Source organism: Barbus barbus (genome assembly GCF_936440315.1).
Source record: "Barbus barbus genome assembly, chromosome: 14".
NCBI lineage: Eukaryota > Metazoa > Chordata > Actinopteri > Cypriniformes > Cyprinidae > Barbus > Barbus barbus.
Window position 1 is genome coordinate 966,331 of NC_136742.1, and position 18,362 is coordinate 984,692.

The 18,362-nt window shown below is 42.7% G+C and overlaps 1 protein-coding gene across 1 annotated transcript; it reads left to right on the top strand.

The window, feature by feature from the left end:
* Positions 1 to 12,567: 12,567 nt before the first annotated feature.
* LOC306880154 (uncharacterized protein) lies at positions 12,568 to 18,064 on the top strand. Its single transcript, XM_079433484.1, has 2 exons — positions 12,568 to 15,603; positions 16,955 to 18,064. Exons 1-2 carry the CDS (start codon positions 12,836 to 12,838, stop codon positions 17,040 to 17,042), a joined length of 2,856 nt encoding a protein of 951 aa, XP_079289610.1. The 5' UTR covers positions 12,568 to 12,835; the 3' UTR covers positions 17,043 to 18,064.
* Positions 18,065 to 18,362: the final 298 nt, after the last annotated feature.

Here is an 18,362-nt window from a genome sequence, read left to right on the forward strand (position 1 = left end):
AAGATTAAAACAATACAAAGACACAATCAGAGCAAAAAAGAAACACCATCTGACCAAATAAATTAACAAGAAATAGAACATTCAATAAATCATAATCAGTTCTGGGATATGTGGAATAATCTGAGCACAACAAAACCTCAAGACCTACCAATACAAGACGGAAACATTTGGACAAAACATTTAGAAAATTTATATAAAGAAATCCCTCCAAAACAACTCCTTAACAATTCTGATCAGATCAAACAAAGTCTACAAACTTATGAAAACATAATTAAAATAATCAAAACCCTCTCAACTTCCCAATTACACATGAAGAACTGATGAAAAAACTCAAAAGCCAAAGATGTCAGAAATCTTGTGGCCCTGACAGCATTCTGGGTGAAATGCTGAAACACAGCACACCTGAGCTTCAGACAGCTGTGCTCAAATTATTCAACCTTGTACTTAGTTCAGGCTGTTATCCTGACATCTGGAGCCAGGGACTTATTACCCCTATTCACAAGAGTGGAGACAAACTGGACCCTAATAATTTCAGAGGCATTTGTGTGAGCAGTAATCTTGGGAAGTTATTTAGCAGTATTTTAAACAATAGAATAGTAAACTTCCTTAACGAACACGTGTCCTGAGTCCTAGCCAGATTGGCTTTCTTCCTAATTATAGAACTACTGACCACATTTACACCCTACACACCCTAATCAATAAACACAGAAAACAGACTAAACACGGAAAAATATTTGCATGCTTTGTCGATTTAAAAAAAGCATTTGATTCAATTTGGCACGACGGATTATATTACAAACTTTTACAAAGTGGTGTAGGGGGTAAAGTTTATGACATTATTAAATCAATGTATTCAAGCAACAAATGTGCAATACGAACTGGCAACAAACATCCAGAAGTCTTCTCCCAGAAGAGAGGAGTACGGCAGGGCTGTAGCCTGAGTCCAACACTGTTCAACATCTACATTAATGAATTAGCGGTGCAGCTGGAACAGTCTACAGCCCCTGGACTCACTCTACAAGACAAAAATATCAAGCTTTTGCTGTACGCAGATGATCTAGTGCTGCTGTCATCCACCCCACAGGGACTACAGCAACACCTAGACCTGCTGGAGAACTACTGCCAGAACTGAACCCTGAAAAGAGTCCACTCAGTCAGCTAGTTCTGAGACTTACTAACCTGACTAACTCTACTAACACTAACCAGTCTCAGACCAGCACTGCTTCTCACCCAAACATCAAAATAAATCTAATTATCAAACAATCTAAACATATATATCTGGAACATTGGGATCAAGAAACCAAAACACAAAGTAAATTACAACTCTATCGAACTATAAAATTTAAATATGAATTAGAAGAATATCTCCAGAGTGTTAGAGACACAAAGCAGAGACAGATCCTGAGCAAGTACAGGCTCAGTGAGCACAGACTAGCCATCGAGACCGGCAGACACAGAAAGAGCTGGTTACCCAGAGAGCAAAGAGTGTGTGTTCACTGTGAGACAGGAGAGATCCAGACAGAGACACACTTCCTACTTCACTGTTACCAATTTAAATAAATCAGAGACATATACATCAACAAATTCACAAACATCATAAAGAACTTTACAGCCATGACTGAAGAGGAACAAATAAAGATCATACTAGGAGAGGGACAGACCGCAGCACTGGCTGCGAGATACGTGTGTGTGTGTGTGTGTGTGCGTGCGTGTGTCACAGCCTGAGAGACAGCAGGTGAACGTGTGTGTGTGTGTATTATGTCTGACCTCAGTGTGTTTCCCTACTGTCCACCACAGTTACCCTCAGCCTGTGTGTGTTTATAGTGTTATAATGGTTTTATTCTATTATTTTGATATTTTCATTGTTATTATATTTCTCTATATACAGTATATTTCAGGCTTTGGCAATATTGTATTTTTACAGTCATGCCAATAAAGCAATATTGAATTGAATTGAATTTAGACGTTCTACTAACAGTAAGTAACTTTGTAACTACATGTCTACTAGCAGTCATTAGAGAATTACTAGACTGTCTGCTTAATATCTCCTAATACTTTATTTTGATGGGTCCACAACATACAGCATACTGACTATGAGAAACTTTGCAAGTATATGTCAACTTATTCTACTAACCCTAAACCTACCCTAACAGTCTACTCTGAGAGTTAGTAGACATGTAGTTTCAAATTAATGAGAATTAATTGACATGTAGTTACAAAGTTACTTATAGTAGAATGTCTGAAGTGGACTATCAAACTAAAGTGTAACCAAAATTAGTAGTAGCTCAGTCAATTGCATAAAGCGGCAAATCCTGCCTTCAGAGCAGACTAATGAACACATTTGAGTATCCACTAGAGGGCTCCTTCACTCCAGAGCCTTTATTCCAGTGAGATCCATCTGCTCATGTAAACACATCACGGTCGACAGGACAATCTCTGTGCTGTGCAGTTTCTATTAATTATTTCATAAACAGTGTAGTAATCACAATCTACTATTTTAAATTGCTATAGTTACTTTACTTACTAGAGTAGTTTACTGTAGTAAATACCATGCACTGCCCACATTCATTTTACATACTGCATACTGACACTTGAATTCACTCTGATGCCTTAACATGCAAAAGATCACATTTTTGTACCTCTGCATTTGTATTATGGCATATTTCTATTGTTTAACATACATTTCTGTTTATCCCCGAGTCTAAATGCTGTGCTGCATCTCAAGCAGTGTCATTTACTTAAGACACTTTACGTTTCACAGCAGCTGCTTAAAATGATTTGGTCAAATAGAGTGAAAGCAAACGCTTGGGGCACATTCCTGGTTTGATTCAACACAACGATAAAACTATCAAATGTCACATGCATAGTAAGCCTGCTCAGGTTTGTTTTTATTTCATAGCTGTTGTTGAGTGAGGAATCGTGTATATCTGACTTTTCTCTTTTTGTTCTGCTTTTAAATCCCATTCCTGGACCCAGTCCAAAGACTGTATGCTGTACTTACTCTGCTGAAAGCTCATGAGCATCACTCAGGAACTAAACACAATCTGTGTCCAGCAAGATCGGTCAAATATATCTTCAGCAGTCAAACACAGCATTGTGGGTCGATGGCGCTGATGAGGACACTTATGGAACTCACAGTTCAGACATACTGAGGTTTTCAAGAACAAGAATCTGTCCTACAGAACAGACCAACTTTAATCGTATGGTGTTTGTGATGAATGCACATGATGAAATATGGGCACAAACATCTTCCAAATGTCTGTCTTTATAAAATGACTTGGTTTATCTGGGAAAGTGTTTCAGGTGAAAGAAAATGAACATGTTTAATAGCGTTTGTACATTATAACTCAGTTCAGTTTCAGTTGTGTTTAGGCTCCTTAGTAACATGAAAGCGTATGATATGAATCTCTCATTTAAGTCACAAATAGACTGACTTGAGAACAAATGTGAACAATGACCTGAGATTGCATGCAATTTTGATGGATTTTTTTTTCTATCCAAATGTTGAGAAGGAGGAGTGAAGGGGACACTACAATCAACTGACTCAGAAAACATAATCTTGTCTCAGGTGACATAAAAAAACACCTCTAAATGCCAGCCCTGGTTAAAATTAATAATTTCTTCATGACTTGTTTTTGTGTGCGGTAGCAGTAATTAGAAAGCCACACCTCACTATTCAACCGATATTAATTGGCACAAAATGTCAGTGTCAATATGTAGGATTTTACATGGACCCTTTTCACAAGACTGCGACGTTGCATTTCAACGGTCATAAGCATCGTAAATCCTCCAAAGTTTTTATATTTAGATTATTTTTTTAATGCATGTACATTTATAACACTATACTTTGTGTTGTATCACCTTTGCATCAAATTACAAAAAAAAAAAAAAAAAAACTACTTTACGCTAATGCGAGTGTGTTTTTAATGCAGTGTCTATGGGAGTGATGGTAAATTTGACATTGTTTTCTATTCTAACTGCCATTATCAGTCTCTCTCAATTGATTTACTTTGACTGAAAGTCGTAAAAAGACTATCATGAAGTTTTTCTATTGCTATTTCAGCAAATGGGAATGCAAAAAATATATATTTGTGGTCATCTCCCATTCACTGCTCTCGAAGTTTACCTAACTATGATGACTTCCACTGCTGAGAAACCCAGAAATGTGAAAAAGATCTATTGTGTTAAGATCACATTCTGCTTGTATTCATGTTCCTAGTATTCTCACTGCTTTTTTTAACTTTATAATTATTGCTTCATTTGATTGATTTGTAATTTCCCAATGCCATTGTCACCATTTTTTCTTTGGTTATGTCTTTTCTTAGCACTGTTGCTGACCTCTCAATACAGGTTCATATGCCCATGTATCAATTTTAATGCACATTAACAATATGAATGTTGATTTATCATAACTGGTGTTTCACCTCCAGACCAATTAAAGCACCAGATTCTGAAGTCTCAGCTCACAACACATTTCGGCATTTTGCCATAATTTCTTATCACTGTGAATGAAAATAAATCCGTTTTACTGTAACCTGCAGAATGAATCCACATTCAGGTGAATTTCTCCACTTCTCTTTTTTCTGCCCATGGAAATCCTACAGAAGCAAAGTTCAGGTAACATTCAGAAACAGTTACCTCCAGAACCAGCCTTCCGACTCACGTCACCCAAAAAGCAGAACCAGTTTTACAATAAATAGCTCATCAACAGTATGACTGCACACATTCTCCATGATGAGGTGCCATCTTCAGCTCTTCACAATCCACCGACTGAGGGTCTGATTGGAAGCAGGAAGACCTCTCTTAGGGGGACCGTAGCAGACAAGCAACTGGTCCGCCCTTCTCCACATGGCAGCTCTGTGGATGTATGCGTCCAGTGCTCACACTGGACACATACGATTTAGCTTTTGCTGGTCAGGCTCCCGAAAGGGAGGAGGACTAAAGGCCTGCAGTACGACAGGCTGTGGTGTGACCAAAGGAACTTCGCAAAGTCCAAGTGAGAGGTGGCCACTGACAGGGCAGCAAATCCCCAACTCTCTTCAGAGATGAAATCGCCAGAAGAACATGGTCTTCAGGGCGATCTGAGATCTCCTCAATAGGCTCGAAGGGAGGCCTACAGAGAGCATTCAACACCACAGCCAGGTCCCAGGGAGGGACCCGAGACCGTACCGGAGGCCTTAGCCTCAGTACACCACGGAGGAAACGTGTAACTAGGGGTTGTGCGCCCACTCTCAGTCCACCAAGAGGGGTGTGGTAAGCAGAAATTGCTGCCACATAGACCTTCAAGGTGGAGTGGGCTAACCCTGCGGAGAGTCGAGCCTGCAGGAACTGCAGCACTGTACCTACTGGGCAGTTAACTGGGTCGAGCTGGCAATCTCCGCACCATGAAGTGAAGAGTCTCCACTTCAGGGCGTACCGTCTCCTCGTAGAGGGAGCTCTGAACTGGAGAATGGTCTCAACAACCTCAGTTGAGAGACCGGAAGCTATGAGCTGTGCCCCCTCAGGGGCCACACCCACAGCTTCCACAACTCCGGGCGGGGATGCACAAGGTGCCTCCTGCCTGTGAGAGGAGATCCCTCTTGACTGGAATCTCCCATGGAGAGCCGTCGAGGAGGGAAATCAGGTCCGAGAACCATACTAGGCCCGGCCAGAACAGGGCTAATAAATCAGCCGGAGTCCGTCCCGGCGCACTCTCTCCAGAGCTCCGGGGAGCAGAGCAATCAGGGGAAAGGCATACAGACGAAGCCTCGGCCACGTCTGTACCACGGCATCCAGCCCCTCGGAGCTGGATGATGTAGAGAGTACCAGAGGGGACATTGCACTGCCTGAGTAGCGAAGAGGTCCACCTGAAGGTCCACCTCCAGATCTGCTTCACCACCTCGGTGTGAAGCATCCATCCCCCGGATAACAGCCCCTGCCTCGGCAGGGTGTCTGCTCCCCATTGAGATGCTAACTCAGACGCTCAGAAGGGAGCAGCATGCTCAAGGTTACCCTCTAAGTTGAGGGGAGCAATGCCAGCTCGACCAACCAGGAGAGCTCGGCCTCATAGCCCACACAAGGATCTGGTGGGCCAGCCTGTACAGGGGGCACGAACCGCAGATCTCCTTGGTGGTTGCTATAAGAGACCACCGATGTGTTAGGTCTGGGAGAAAGTATTTCAGAGCCTGAAACACGGCCAGAATCTCAAGCCTGTAGATGTGCCAGGCGAGATTATGACCTCTCCACCGACCGTGGGCAGGGTGGCCACTCATGATCACCCTCCAACCGGTGAGGGATGCGTCCGTCGCTAGTGTTACGCGGCGACAAGGAGCTCCCAACACCAGGCCCTGGGACAATAACCAAGGTTGTCTCCACATGTCCAAGGCACGTAGGCACCGTGCCTTGGACATGTGGAGACAACCTTGGTCTTGAGCCACCACTGTAGGGGTCTCATGTACAGCAGGCCAAAAGGTATCCCGTTGGACGCAGCTGCCACCAGACCCAGCAGTATCTGAAACTGCTTGACAGTGAGTGACTGGCCTTCTTTCACCCTCCTGACTTTCGTGAGGATTGACTCGACGAGCAGGAGACATACGTACCTGCACCGTGGACGAATCCCCACCATCCCCAGATAAGTGGTTCTCTGTAATGGAGAAAGCACACTTTCCTTGGGGTTCAGTCCTTGGGGTTCAGTCTTAACCACAACACTTTTAGGTGAGCGAGAACAACACCTCAATGTTGAGCCGCCCTCCACTCTGATAGAGCAAGAATCAACCAATAGTCGATGTAATTGAGTATGCGGACGCCCCGTAGCCACAGCAGAGCTAACGCGGCGCCCACACACTTGTAAAAGTGTGGGGTGAGAGTGCTAGGCCGAAGGGAAGTACCCGATATTGGTAAGCTTTGCCCCAAAAGCAAACCTCAGGAACTTCCTGTGAGTGGGAAGGATGGAGACATGGAAGTATGCGTCTTTTAGATCTACGTGTCAAACCAGTCCTCGGACTTGATCTGAGATACTTACCTGCGCATCTTGAACTTCAGTCTTGCAGACTGAGCGGTTCACCTGATGCAGATCTAAAAAGGGACACAATCCTCTATCCTCCTTGGAACTATGAAGTACCGGCTGTAGAACCCGGACTCTCTTTTCCTTAAGAGAGTATCTACCTCTTGTTCCATTACCAGAGCCTGCTCGGGGCCCACTAACGTGGAAATCACCCCATTGAATTGAGGCGGACAAGAATTGAACTGGATTCTGTAGCCTCTCTCTACAGTGCGCAGGACCCATCGAGACACATTTGGCAGTAGTATCCACGCTGCGAAATAGTCTACTAAGGGAACCAGTCTCTCGAGACTGGCCTCTGGTGTAACCCGCAGCGGCTAGTTCGGTGCCCTGAAGCAGAACCCCGGCAGGGAACGGCCGAACTAGCTGCTCCAGAGACCCCCGAAGGTGTGGCGAGCATCTCAGCTCCGCTACGATACCGGGCGGAAGAGACTGAGATATGCGCTCGCTGGAGGCCGCTGTGCCCTGAAGCACCATAGGTGGCAGGGTTGGCAGAACGATCTCCTGAGGGCGCTGGGTGGCGACGATTGCTGTGTGCTGCAGCGATCGTCGCTCTACCCCAGCGGGGGCTACCCTCCTAAGCCCTGATCCCACTCACATCAGGGCTTCTTGGCCGAAGACCTCTTCGCCTGCTTGGCTGAGAGGTCTTTGACCGCGCACCCTTCTTGTCGCCCCGACCCGCTCCCGCGGGGGCAAGCTTGCCTATACGAGGAGCCAGCACTCGCCCAGCAGCCCCGTGAGCTAGAGAGCGGCGAGGGAGAAACCGCTTGAATGCCACCACCTGCCTCCCGAAACAAAAACAGGCCAGAAGGCAAAGTGGGGCGTCCAGAAGGAAGGCCCTGTCGTGGTTCGCTTGAAATCCGACAGGGTCAACCAAAGATGCCTCTCCAGGGCTGCCATAGATCGCCTTGACGGTCTCCCTGGCGGCGCGGAGAGACAGATCAGCGGTATTGTGGAGCTCACGGATGTGCTCCGCACTAATCCCTCGCCCTCATCCAACTACTTGAGCAGGTCAGCCAGGCATGCCCGCAACACCACCATGATGTGCAGACATAAGCCCGCTACCGCGTACCCCTTGCCTTCAGAGACGACGCAGCGTCAGGGGACAGATAGCTCGCAGCATCTGTTCCACCCGCGGCATCACTCTGTAATCGCGCTCACCCGTCCCCCGCACATTACCGTAGTAACCGAATGAGGGGACGAAGAGGCAGGCCAAAATATTTTCCCTATGACCTCGACACCTCAGTGTGGAGGTCGAAAAAAAAGGCAGGCTCCGATGTGGAGGTGAGTCTGAAACCGCCGAAACGCAGAAAACCTTCTCTGCGGTTCGACAAGCCACTCCACAAGCTCCTTATATTGGGGTGACAGAGTGGATGCACATGCTCGACGCTTCCCATGTCAACCTCCTCGGAGGAAGACACGAGAAACACAGACGCCGCTACCCGAGAGGAAGTAACCGCGAGGCGGGCTTCAGAACTCGAGGAGCGGCCGTGGGATCCGACAGGTGAGGATGGAGATAGAGACTCGCTCGTCTCCGATCCCTCCATCAGATCCCGCCGCCTCAGCGGAAGCAGGCAGCGCCGCAGGGAACGCCAAACACACACAAGCTGTGTGTATCTCCTGCATACACAAACTCGTATTGTATTTCTCCCAAATTCCAAGCCTTAAACTGGCTCTTCTTAGTCATAGCTAAAGACAGACAACAGTAAATAAGACTGACAGAAACACAGAGCGCTTGCTGAATGACAAAAAGCTGACGCCGGTTTCACCGCACGTGCTTTTATACCAGCTGGTCATTACGTCACCTCACCCGTGACGTCCCTCCCATCCTTTGGACAGATTTCATTGGTATTCAGAGCCGGATACGCTGTAGGTGTTCCCCAAAGCGTCTCCTGGCGCAGCTCGAGTTCCTGAAGAGGAAACTTACTTTTAGCTGCTCTTACAGCTGCAAAGAAAATGTTAGCCAGTCGTTCCTCCCCATTCAATGACCAAACGTGTATGGGGCTTATCTTTGCTGGACATTGTTTCTATGGAATTGTCTACAGCTCGTATACATGGAGCAAAGACAAAGACTTTGAAGAACTGGAGTGCCACTTCTGACATCATTAAATATGTTTTTCTTCTTTTTGATGTATAATTTATTTTGAATTTATGTATGGTGTGGGTCTGCCTGGTGGGTGGATGGAGGGGAATTATTATTTTTGTTTGTATTTTTTTTCAATAAAAATAATTGTTCACAAAAAAAAGGGCCGCGAGAGCGATAAGAGAGCCGAAGGATCCTTATGCTTTCGAATATCTCTCACATACTTTGATGTCATAAACTGACAATTCTGTGCAGCACCGCTTCAAGTCAAACACACCTCAAGACACATGAACAGGGGAGACATATGACATGATCACATGAGAAGCAAGGGAACCACATGACATGAACAAGGAATAATACAATACACACTCTGACAATACAAAATAAAAGACATGAAAACCGAAATCTAAATGACAAAAATCTAAATTACCTAAAAGTCAGATGGTCATTATTGTGAAATAAAAAACCCAATGTGAAGCTGATGACTGTATACCATTCCACTACTTACCAAAAACATTTTTAGATAAACATCAAATATTAGAGCATAAATTATTTTATTAAGTGAGAGGACAGACAGTGTGGAGTGATCCAAGACACATGAAACTAGTACAACACTTCCCCTGACAGCTGAACAACACCAATGACCAATCACAATCAAGTTTTCCAGAGAGATCCAGATAAATATTATATTCTTCCAATATCGGTACCAATAATAAAAATAATAAACTGTTAATAATAATAATAATAATAATAAAGCTAATCAAAACAGATAGCATTATATATTTAACATTTCTACTGCAAATCTAATGACTGTGCGCATGTTTTCTTTTTCAGATCTACCCAAATGCTGCAATGTCTCGATGGAATGTGGTCTAATAATATATATAGACAGTATATATAATATAGACAGTAAATGCAAGAAATTCGAGGAGAAGTATCTGGATTGGAAGGACAGTTATCCTATAGCTCTGTTAGCAGCTACAGCAATAGGCTTGGTTCTAGTGTTGACTTCACTCATCATTTTCTATGTGCACAGAAACACAATAGTAATCAAAAAGGCTGACAATACAATGTCTTGTTTCATGCTGCTGGGGTTGGCAGTCAGCTTCGTCAGCGTGATCATGTTCATCAACAGGCCACATGTGCATCTGTGTCGGGCACAGCAGGCCGTGTACGGTCTCGGTTTTACTCTGTGTGTTTCATGCATTCTAGTAAAAGCCTACCGCACTTTTCTGGCTTTCATGGCTTTTGATCCAGACAGGCAGCATAAGTTAAAAAAACTCGACAAGCCTCTGATCAATTTGATCCTGCTTACCGCTGGTCAAGGTATCATCTTATTGTTCTGGCTGATTTTCGGCCTGAAACTGGAATGGTAAAATATGTTGTCTGTGATGAGGGCTCCATTGTAGGTTTTGGGGTGATGCATGGTTACATAGCTCTATAGGCCTTCATTTGTTTCTTTCTTGCTTTCAAAAGTCAGAAAATTCCCCCATGATTTCAACGAGACTGGTGTCATTATCTTCAGCATGATGATTCATCTGTTTGTCTGGCTCTGCTTTATTCCCATTTATATTGAAAGAAACAAGACAGAGCAGTGGCACATTGTTCAATCTTCAGCCATCCTGGCCTCCAGCTATGGCAAAATGTTTTGTCATTTTGTTCCAAAGTGCTACATAGTCCTATGGGAACTGTCAGAGAACTCAAGGGCCTCGATCATAGGCAGGTTGGCTAGACGCATTAAAGATGACACGGCAAATGCAAACATCACTATATTAAATGAGGCGGGGTCCCTCCAGACTCAGGCATCTTCTGCCAAGGTGTAGGATCATCGGGATCAGCACAGTTTCTAAAGATGTATCCAGTTCTATAAAGACTGTGGACTTATTAAATACAGATAGAGGCAGAATAGACCTAACAGTGTCCCGCCATGCCAAGTTGAGACAAAGACACACTACTCAATTAAAAAGGGGCTGTCTTGCATTCTTCCAGTAACTGAATTTACAATTTATAAATACTTAAACTGCACTTTCCAACTTACATGCACTGGAAATGTACCAACACTGTACTCATTGCTTAAAATTGCTAAAGGGGTCTTTTAATAATTTTTGCTGTATTTTTGTAAAAAAAAAATGTATACATATATTTATACTTACACAGGGACTCTGCATTTATGAATTATTGTACTTAATGTAATGGTGTATAAATTGGTTCAGATGTTATTGCAAATATGGTAACATCAATACTTGGTGCGCTGGTGGTAAATGCGAGAATGGTTTTTCAGAAATTTAGTTGTTAGTTTTGTTCTAATTTGTCCATAGATGTGCATATTAGAACTAGTAGTTAAAGCTACAGAAAGTAGTGAATAAGTTTACACTTTCCTGACTTCAAACTCAAACCCAAACACTTCATAGCACCCATATTACCCTAGATTAATTAAATCTAAAATATAAAGCTTTTAGTCACTACATTTTAAGATTTGCATTGGCTAGACCCTCCCTATATTTCAGAATTAATGTCTGCACACATATCATCAAGGTCTTTATGATCGTCAAAAAAACTAAACTAGAAACTAATGGAGGTTGAGCATTTGCTGTTTTAGCATCCAAATTTTGGAACAACCTTCCATGGAGTTTGAGATCAGCTCAGTCCAAAGCCAGTTTTAAGGAACCTTTAAAAACCCTTTTGTATAAGTTGGCCTTTACTTAATCTCATTATATCATATTTTGTTTTTGTTGTTCGTTTGACTATATGAATGATTGTATGTGTATGTGTTTGCATCATCATTTGTTAAGGTTTACCTTTTAGTTTGTTTTGATCGTTACTTGTTTTATTCTGTGAAGCACTATGTGACAAATTTATCTGGAATACTGCTAAATTACTTTCTTGCTTGCAATCACAAAAATTATCAACCCCACTCACACCACAATTGCTTCATCTGGTTCATGGCACAGAAATTTCACACCTCTTTTTGTACTGTGTCTTTACATTTAATAAACAATAAAAACTAATTAGAGTTTTGAACTTTAATGCTGTTAGCAGTGTCTGCTGGATCACTCTGTTTAAATCCTTGCCTTTGCCAGCAGATTGCAGACATTACTGGCAGAGGTCCAGGGGATTTCAGTCAGAAGTAAACAACTAGAAATACTCCAGCTCCAAGCCACTCTGTACTTAATTTAATCTGCAATACTGTTGTTTGTTGAAAGCACAGAAACAAAACTGAAACAGTAACTTAAACAATTTTGTGATGAATATTGTAACTACTTTAGAAATCACTGAAGTCACTTCACATTTTTACAATACATTTTGAACTCACATAGTTGTAATTCAATTAGAATTCACCAGGAGTAAAAAAAAAAAAAAAAATAGATGAGGTAACCAGCAGGCTATCTTATTAGTAAGATGAGCTTATGGTCTTACGCATGCGCTTTATTACTGTAGTGTGACCATATGTGCAGGTGGGAAAGACTGGAAGCTTCAGTCCTGTTTCTCAATCTTGGGCTCTCTATGGCATACAAAACACCAACTGGGCAGTGGTAAATCTTGATCGAAAACGCTCAAAGAAATAGAGGAGGACAGGAATTGTGGACTCAGACAGTTAAGGATTTTAAGGACAATTGGTATGGCAAACAAGAACCAAGTTGAGGATTTCTGACAACACTTTTAAACCTGCAGTCGATAAAACTGATCAAAAGGAATAGGATTTTCCCATCAACATGGGCTGCTCTCCCTCTAAAGGTCAACTTTTCAGTAAAAAAGCTATACTGTCTGCATCACCAGAAAACAAGAATGCAGAACTGCTTTCTGATGGGGCACAACTTCTAATCAAAGCAGATATAAGCACAGCTACAGAAGGACTAACAGCAACAGAGGTACAAGAAAATGAAACTTATGTGCAAGGTAAGAGATCCTCAGTAGTTGATGTAGTTTATGATGCCACTATGACAATCAAAGATGATGCTACAGAGCAGATGCTAGATGTGGTCCGTTCTCAGGATGGACAAAGTGCACAAGAGGGTCTCTTAGAAAACCAGAGAGAAGGAACTGAGGAGATTAAGGTAAAAGTTAATCAAGGAAAGCGGAGGAAGCAAAGGAAACATAGACTGAGAAAAAATTCCTACGCGCAGTCAAAGGCAGAGTTCATACTTAAATCCCACCAGGCAGTCTATGCGTACCTGAACCCCAGCATATCAAAATATGAGTCTCTTTTAGGCCTCTTGAGCCAGGCTGCTCAGACCCATCTCTCTATACAGACCACAGTAGCATCAGTAGTTTTGCACTATGAAGAGATTAACCAGGCTTTGGAGGAAATGGCCACTGAGGGCGAGCAGCTGCTGAGGGAACATGGACACAACATGACATGGCCCGCTTCACTTAAAGACTATCCACCTACAACAACCAAACCCAGCAATGAACTAAATTTCTCCCAGCTTCCTTCCGAACTGCTGCAGCAGATGCTTCTTCACTCCACAGCTAAAATGATCTCCGTGGGAGACTCTGTGAAATGCCTGAGTGACTCAGCCTTACAGGAACTATCTGAGTACTATGGGTCCCTGTCTCAGATATTAGGAGAGAAGCTGCTTGCCAAGCATGCGGCCGAGGAGCGCTTGAAGCAGGTCGTGTCCCGTGTGGAAGCTGCTGCTCTGAGGAAACCAAGTCCAGAAGATTCTGCTCTTCACAGTGAGGACAGTGGCATAGGTGCAGACAATGAGTGTCAGAATGGCTCAGAGCATCTCCGTCGAAACAGAGGGAGCTCTGGGTCTGGAGCAAACACTGGAATAACATCTGTCTTGACCACCAGTTGCTCTCCAGATCAGCCGTTCCTTAACGCCAATGAAGAGGTTACAGATAATGATGATGATGATGAAGGCGATGATGATGAGGAGGAGGATGCAGGAGAAGTCAGTGGTAGGTTGACCGACAAGACGAGAGGAACAATGTGTGGGTCTTCTGAGCCAGTCTCCACCCATCCTCCAGTTCAGGGTAGTCTTCAAAAGCAAGACCAGGTCAAGACCAGAAAAACCAGACGGCCCAAAACTGCAGACAATACCTTTCAGGTGAAACTAAAGTACCGCCATTTAAGGGGACCAAAGCGCTCACAATCTGCCGAGTGTTTGTGTAGCAAAGCAGAAGGATCAGATCCTAATCAGCAACAAGGAAACCCAAGGAACAAGCAAACACCTCACTGGAGGAGAAAGAATAACTTTCCAGAAGAAATTGTACATGGGAGTCATGTTTGGACAAAGATTAGAAGAAGTTCATCAGGAGTACAGTGCACAGCCAGGCACTATGGTCTCCAGTATGGCAGCAAAGGGCCTTTCAGGGCAATACCACCTAGCTCTCCTCCAAAGTTTACTCCAGAACCACCTGGGCGAAATGCTGTCAAGAGGCTTATTAATACTTTTAGCCAAGGGCTGGAGGACAATTCAAGACAAAGTCCTTTAGACCAAAAACCAGTAAGAGTCAGGGACAACAAGAAATGCACTCTCCCACTGCTACAGAACAGCAGCGGAGCACTTACCACCAGTGGGAATATCAAGAGTAACATCCATTCGCTTGAGCCCAGGCCTGACCAACTGGATATAGACAGCCTCCCACCTCCACCCCCAGAGATGCTCATGGACAACTCATTTGAAAGCAGTTTAGGGTTGCCCACTGAGGAGGGGACTCACAATGTGCAGTGCAGAGGGCAACAACTCTGCATTTCAACGCAAAGAGAGACTGTGCTCCCCAACCGGGCAAGCAGACAGCGGGCCTCCATGAGCTTCTCAACGACTCAGCCTGTGAGGCAAGATGCTTTGCCCGGTTCCTGCATTGAACAGGAATACAAAAACGCGATTGTGGTGGATTCTGAAAGAGATGCAACACACTCCCTCAACCAGAATTGTCAAAAAGCTGTTTATCTGCCTGTGGAATCTTCTGCCAAAACGGCCCCGGCTAATGCAGGTTTGCGTGGTTCCACGTCTTATCAAGAATGTGAAAACCACAATGAGGGAGAGACTGCAAGTATGCAAGCTAAATTTTTTCCTCCAACAACATCACCTGTCTCGAGGGCACGGCTTCCACCCTCCTGTCCCACTGTGCACCACATAGTGCCAAGTCCTCCATCCACAACCTGCCCCCCTAGTGGGAAGTGGACTCCATCCACAACATCTGCCACCTCTAGTATACACAGATGTGCGATGGCTGAAGAAAACAGCCTCCCCGCTTCTGGGTCACAATCATTTTTTGAAGCTCGGTCCGTTTTCTGTCAGGAGAACAAATCACTCCCTCACGCATGGACACGTTCATGTACGTCTACTTTACCTCGGCCATGGGGAGAACCTGCCAGAGGCAGACTGCCAACTACTCGTCTTCAACCTTCTTTTATGGGAGACAATCCATTGGGTCAAAGGTCATCCCACAGTGAGCAGCCACAGCCATTGCCTAATGCCAAAAAACAACAGGGCCAGGACAATGACGTCACACCTTTGACCAGTGAGGGGTGAGTATCAGTGTCACTGCATGTGATACAATATACAGCAAATGTATAGCATGATATAGGTCTGAATAGTTCAAGGATTTAGTGCAGTAGGAGACCTACAAAAGAGACACAACAGATGCATCTGATGCAAAAACAGTGGAGGATCACTGAGCCTATTGATTAAATCTTTATCCTTCAGGTAGCCTTCATCAATTTGTGGTTTCGTTTTGTCTAAAAATAGTTAATATATCACTCAAGTAATTGTAATTATTCTACAATAATTTCTGTTTTTCTGTGAACATAAACTAGTCACTCTGAATCTAAATTCTGTTTGGATGAGTTGAGTTTATGCTGACAATCTCAAACCTGTAAAACATATTCTATGTTATTATGTCAGTTTACCATATTGCCTTGAAACTGAAAACAGTCTAGAGTTACTGCAGTTAACCAACTGTATTTCTTGCCAGAAGAATTGCATATTCCAACTATTAATTATTAACTAACACTGGTGTCTTTTATCACAGCACTTTCTACAGTGGAGTTTGTTTTTTTTACTGAAAATGTCACACTAAATTGAATTGATGTTTTACATTTGGTTTCATGGACAATGACTCATCATGAAAGCATGATAACTCTTGGTAGAACTGATCATTTCTTTGTCTGCCAACATCAATCTTTCAAAGGTCTCTAAGAAAAAAAAAACTTTAATATTTTAATAGAACTTTTAATATTTCAACTTCATATAAAAGTGAAGCAGTGGAATAACCTGCAGACGCACAGAAGACCTGGAAGAACCTGCTGTGATTGTAATCTTCATAATCATAGGTTACAAAGACAGCATGTCAACAACAACAACAGGCTCTCCGAGATGACAAGAAAAAGAAAGGAGATGGGGAGGTTTATAACAAAAGGGGAATTTCCCACATATTTATTTCACAGCACATACGTATTATTTGACAGAAAATGTCTGAAATAAGGGGTTGTGAGTCCTGAGAACTGGACCCGGTGTTGACCCCCTTTTCATGTTAATCTCATCAGCAGTGTTAATCTGAGAGAAGCTCAACTCAATCCCTGTAGATTAGCATCTGTGCACCTGTCTGGAGCCCTGAGCTGACAGATCCACTGACTCACCTGTCCTGATGGCCTACATTAAGAACAGATTGCTAGCTAGCTATCAACCTCTAATAAAGTATACTGTAGAACTTAAAGTATTCAACTAACCTTCAAGTTTCAAAGCTGTTCAGATATTTTGTAGACAAATAAATCTTTGACAGATCAGTGTCATTGTTTCTAAAAGAGTTTTAAAACACCATTTGGTTTTTGATTCAGTTCTTGAGTTTTCCTACTATGTTTGTTTTGTGTTTTTTCACAGAGCAATCGCAGTGTGCATGAGAGCAGACGTTGGCACAGAGTCCGAGCCGTCCACTTCTGATCTGAACACACAGCGGGTTTGTGGGTGAGGAGATTACAGATTAGCTGGATTAAGGCCTTCTCTCTCTTCTGAGACCTCTAACATAGATATAAATATAAACACCATGATACTTCAAAGAGCTTAGTTAAAAAAAACCCTGTCTCTGTATATTTGTTACTGTGTCTCAAACTGTCTACCTAATCTGTTATTTATGTCCATGTTTACTTTTCTATTTGTAGCATGATCTTCCTTTTGGTTTTGATAAAGGATTATTAGGTTCATCAGAAAGGAACGTTTTGGTTTTGAATCCTGTATATGATTAATCTGAAACCAACCTGTCATTCTCTTATCCTTATTTAACATGAGCCTGTTACTGTTATATTATATAATCCTGAATAATTCAAATATCATTCCACAACTGTCTTTTATTGTGTCTTATACACAAACTTATGCTTATTTTGTGAATTTTGTGGTCAAACCCAGGAGAAAAAAAAAGTGCACTTCCACAATGTATTTAAAGTGCTCTATTTCCACACACTAAATTTTAGACTGAAAATTATTATTTAGTACTTCTTAAGATAATCTTAAGATCATCTAAGTGTACTCAGATGTGCTATTTTAGGACACCATGAATATGAACTAAAATGTGCTTTTAACATACTTTATGTAAAAAAACAAAAAACAAAACAGTGTTACTTGAAACCATCTTTCATACACTAGTACTCTCAAGTGTACTACAAGTTGTAACTAAATACCTTTTTTTTTTTTACAGAGAAGGTATGTTAAAAGCACATTTTAATTCATATTCATGGTGTCACAAAATAGCACAGCTGATTACACTTAGATGTTCTTAAGATTATTTTAGTAGATTAATTTTTAGTATATTAAATACAAAATTAGTGCGTGAAAATGAGCACTTGAAGTACATGGAAGTGCACTTTTTTCCTCCTGGGTGGTCATGACGGTGATTCTGCGGTCATGTCATTAGTGTGGAAGACATCTCTTCAGATTTCTGCATGAACTGTTTTAAAAATGTAATCTGATACTGAAAATAAAGAATGTTTCGAACACACACACTTTTGCACTGTTTGATCTGCCCTGTTATGGAATAAAAAACAGTTTACTAGCCGCAGGTAAGAGATTTCAGAGGACCTCAGAAGATGAGTTATTAAAGGAGAAGCTGAGCATGAAAATTCTCTCATCAGAATCTGAAGAATCTTTACATAAATCTTTTTCCTCAGAGCCACAAGTGCCAAAAAATACTGTAACAACCACCATACAAGCACTATACCCTAATCACAAGGACATGTCCACTTATCTTCAGATGAGCTCATGATACCGCTGAGGAAAACAAGTCTCCGAGCAGCTC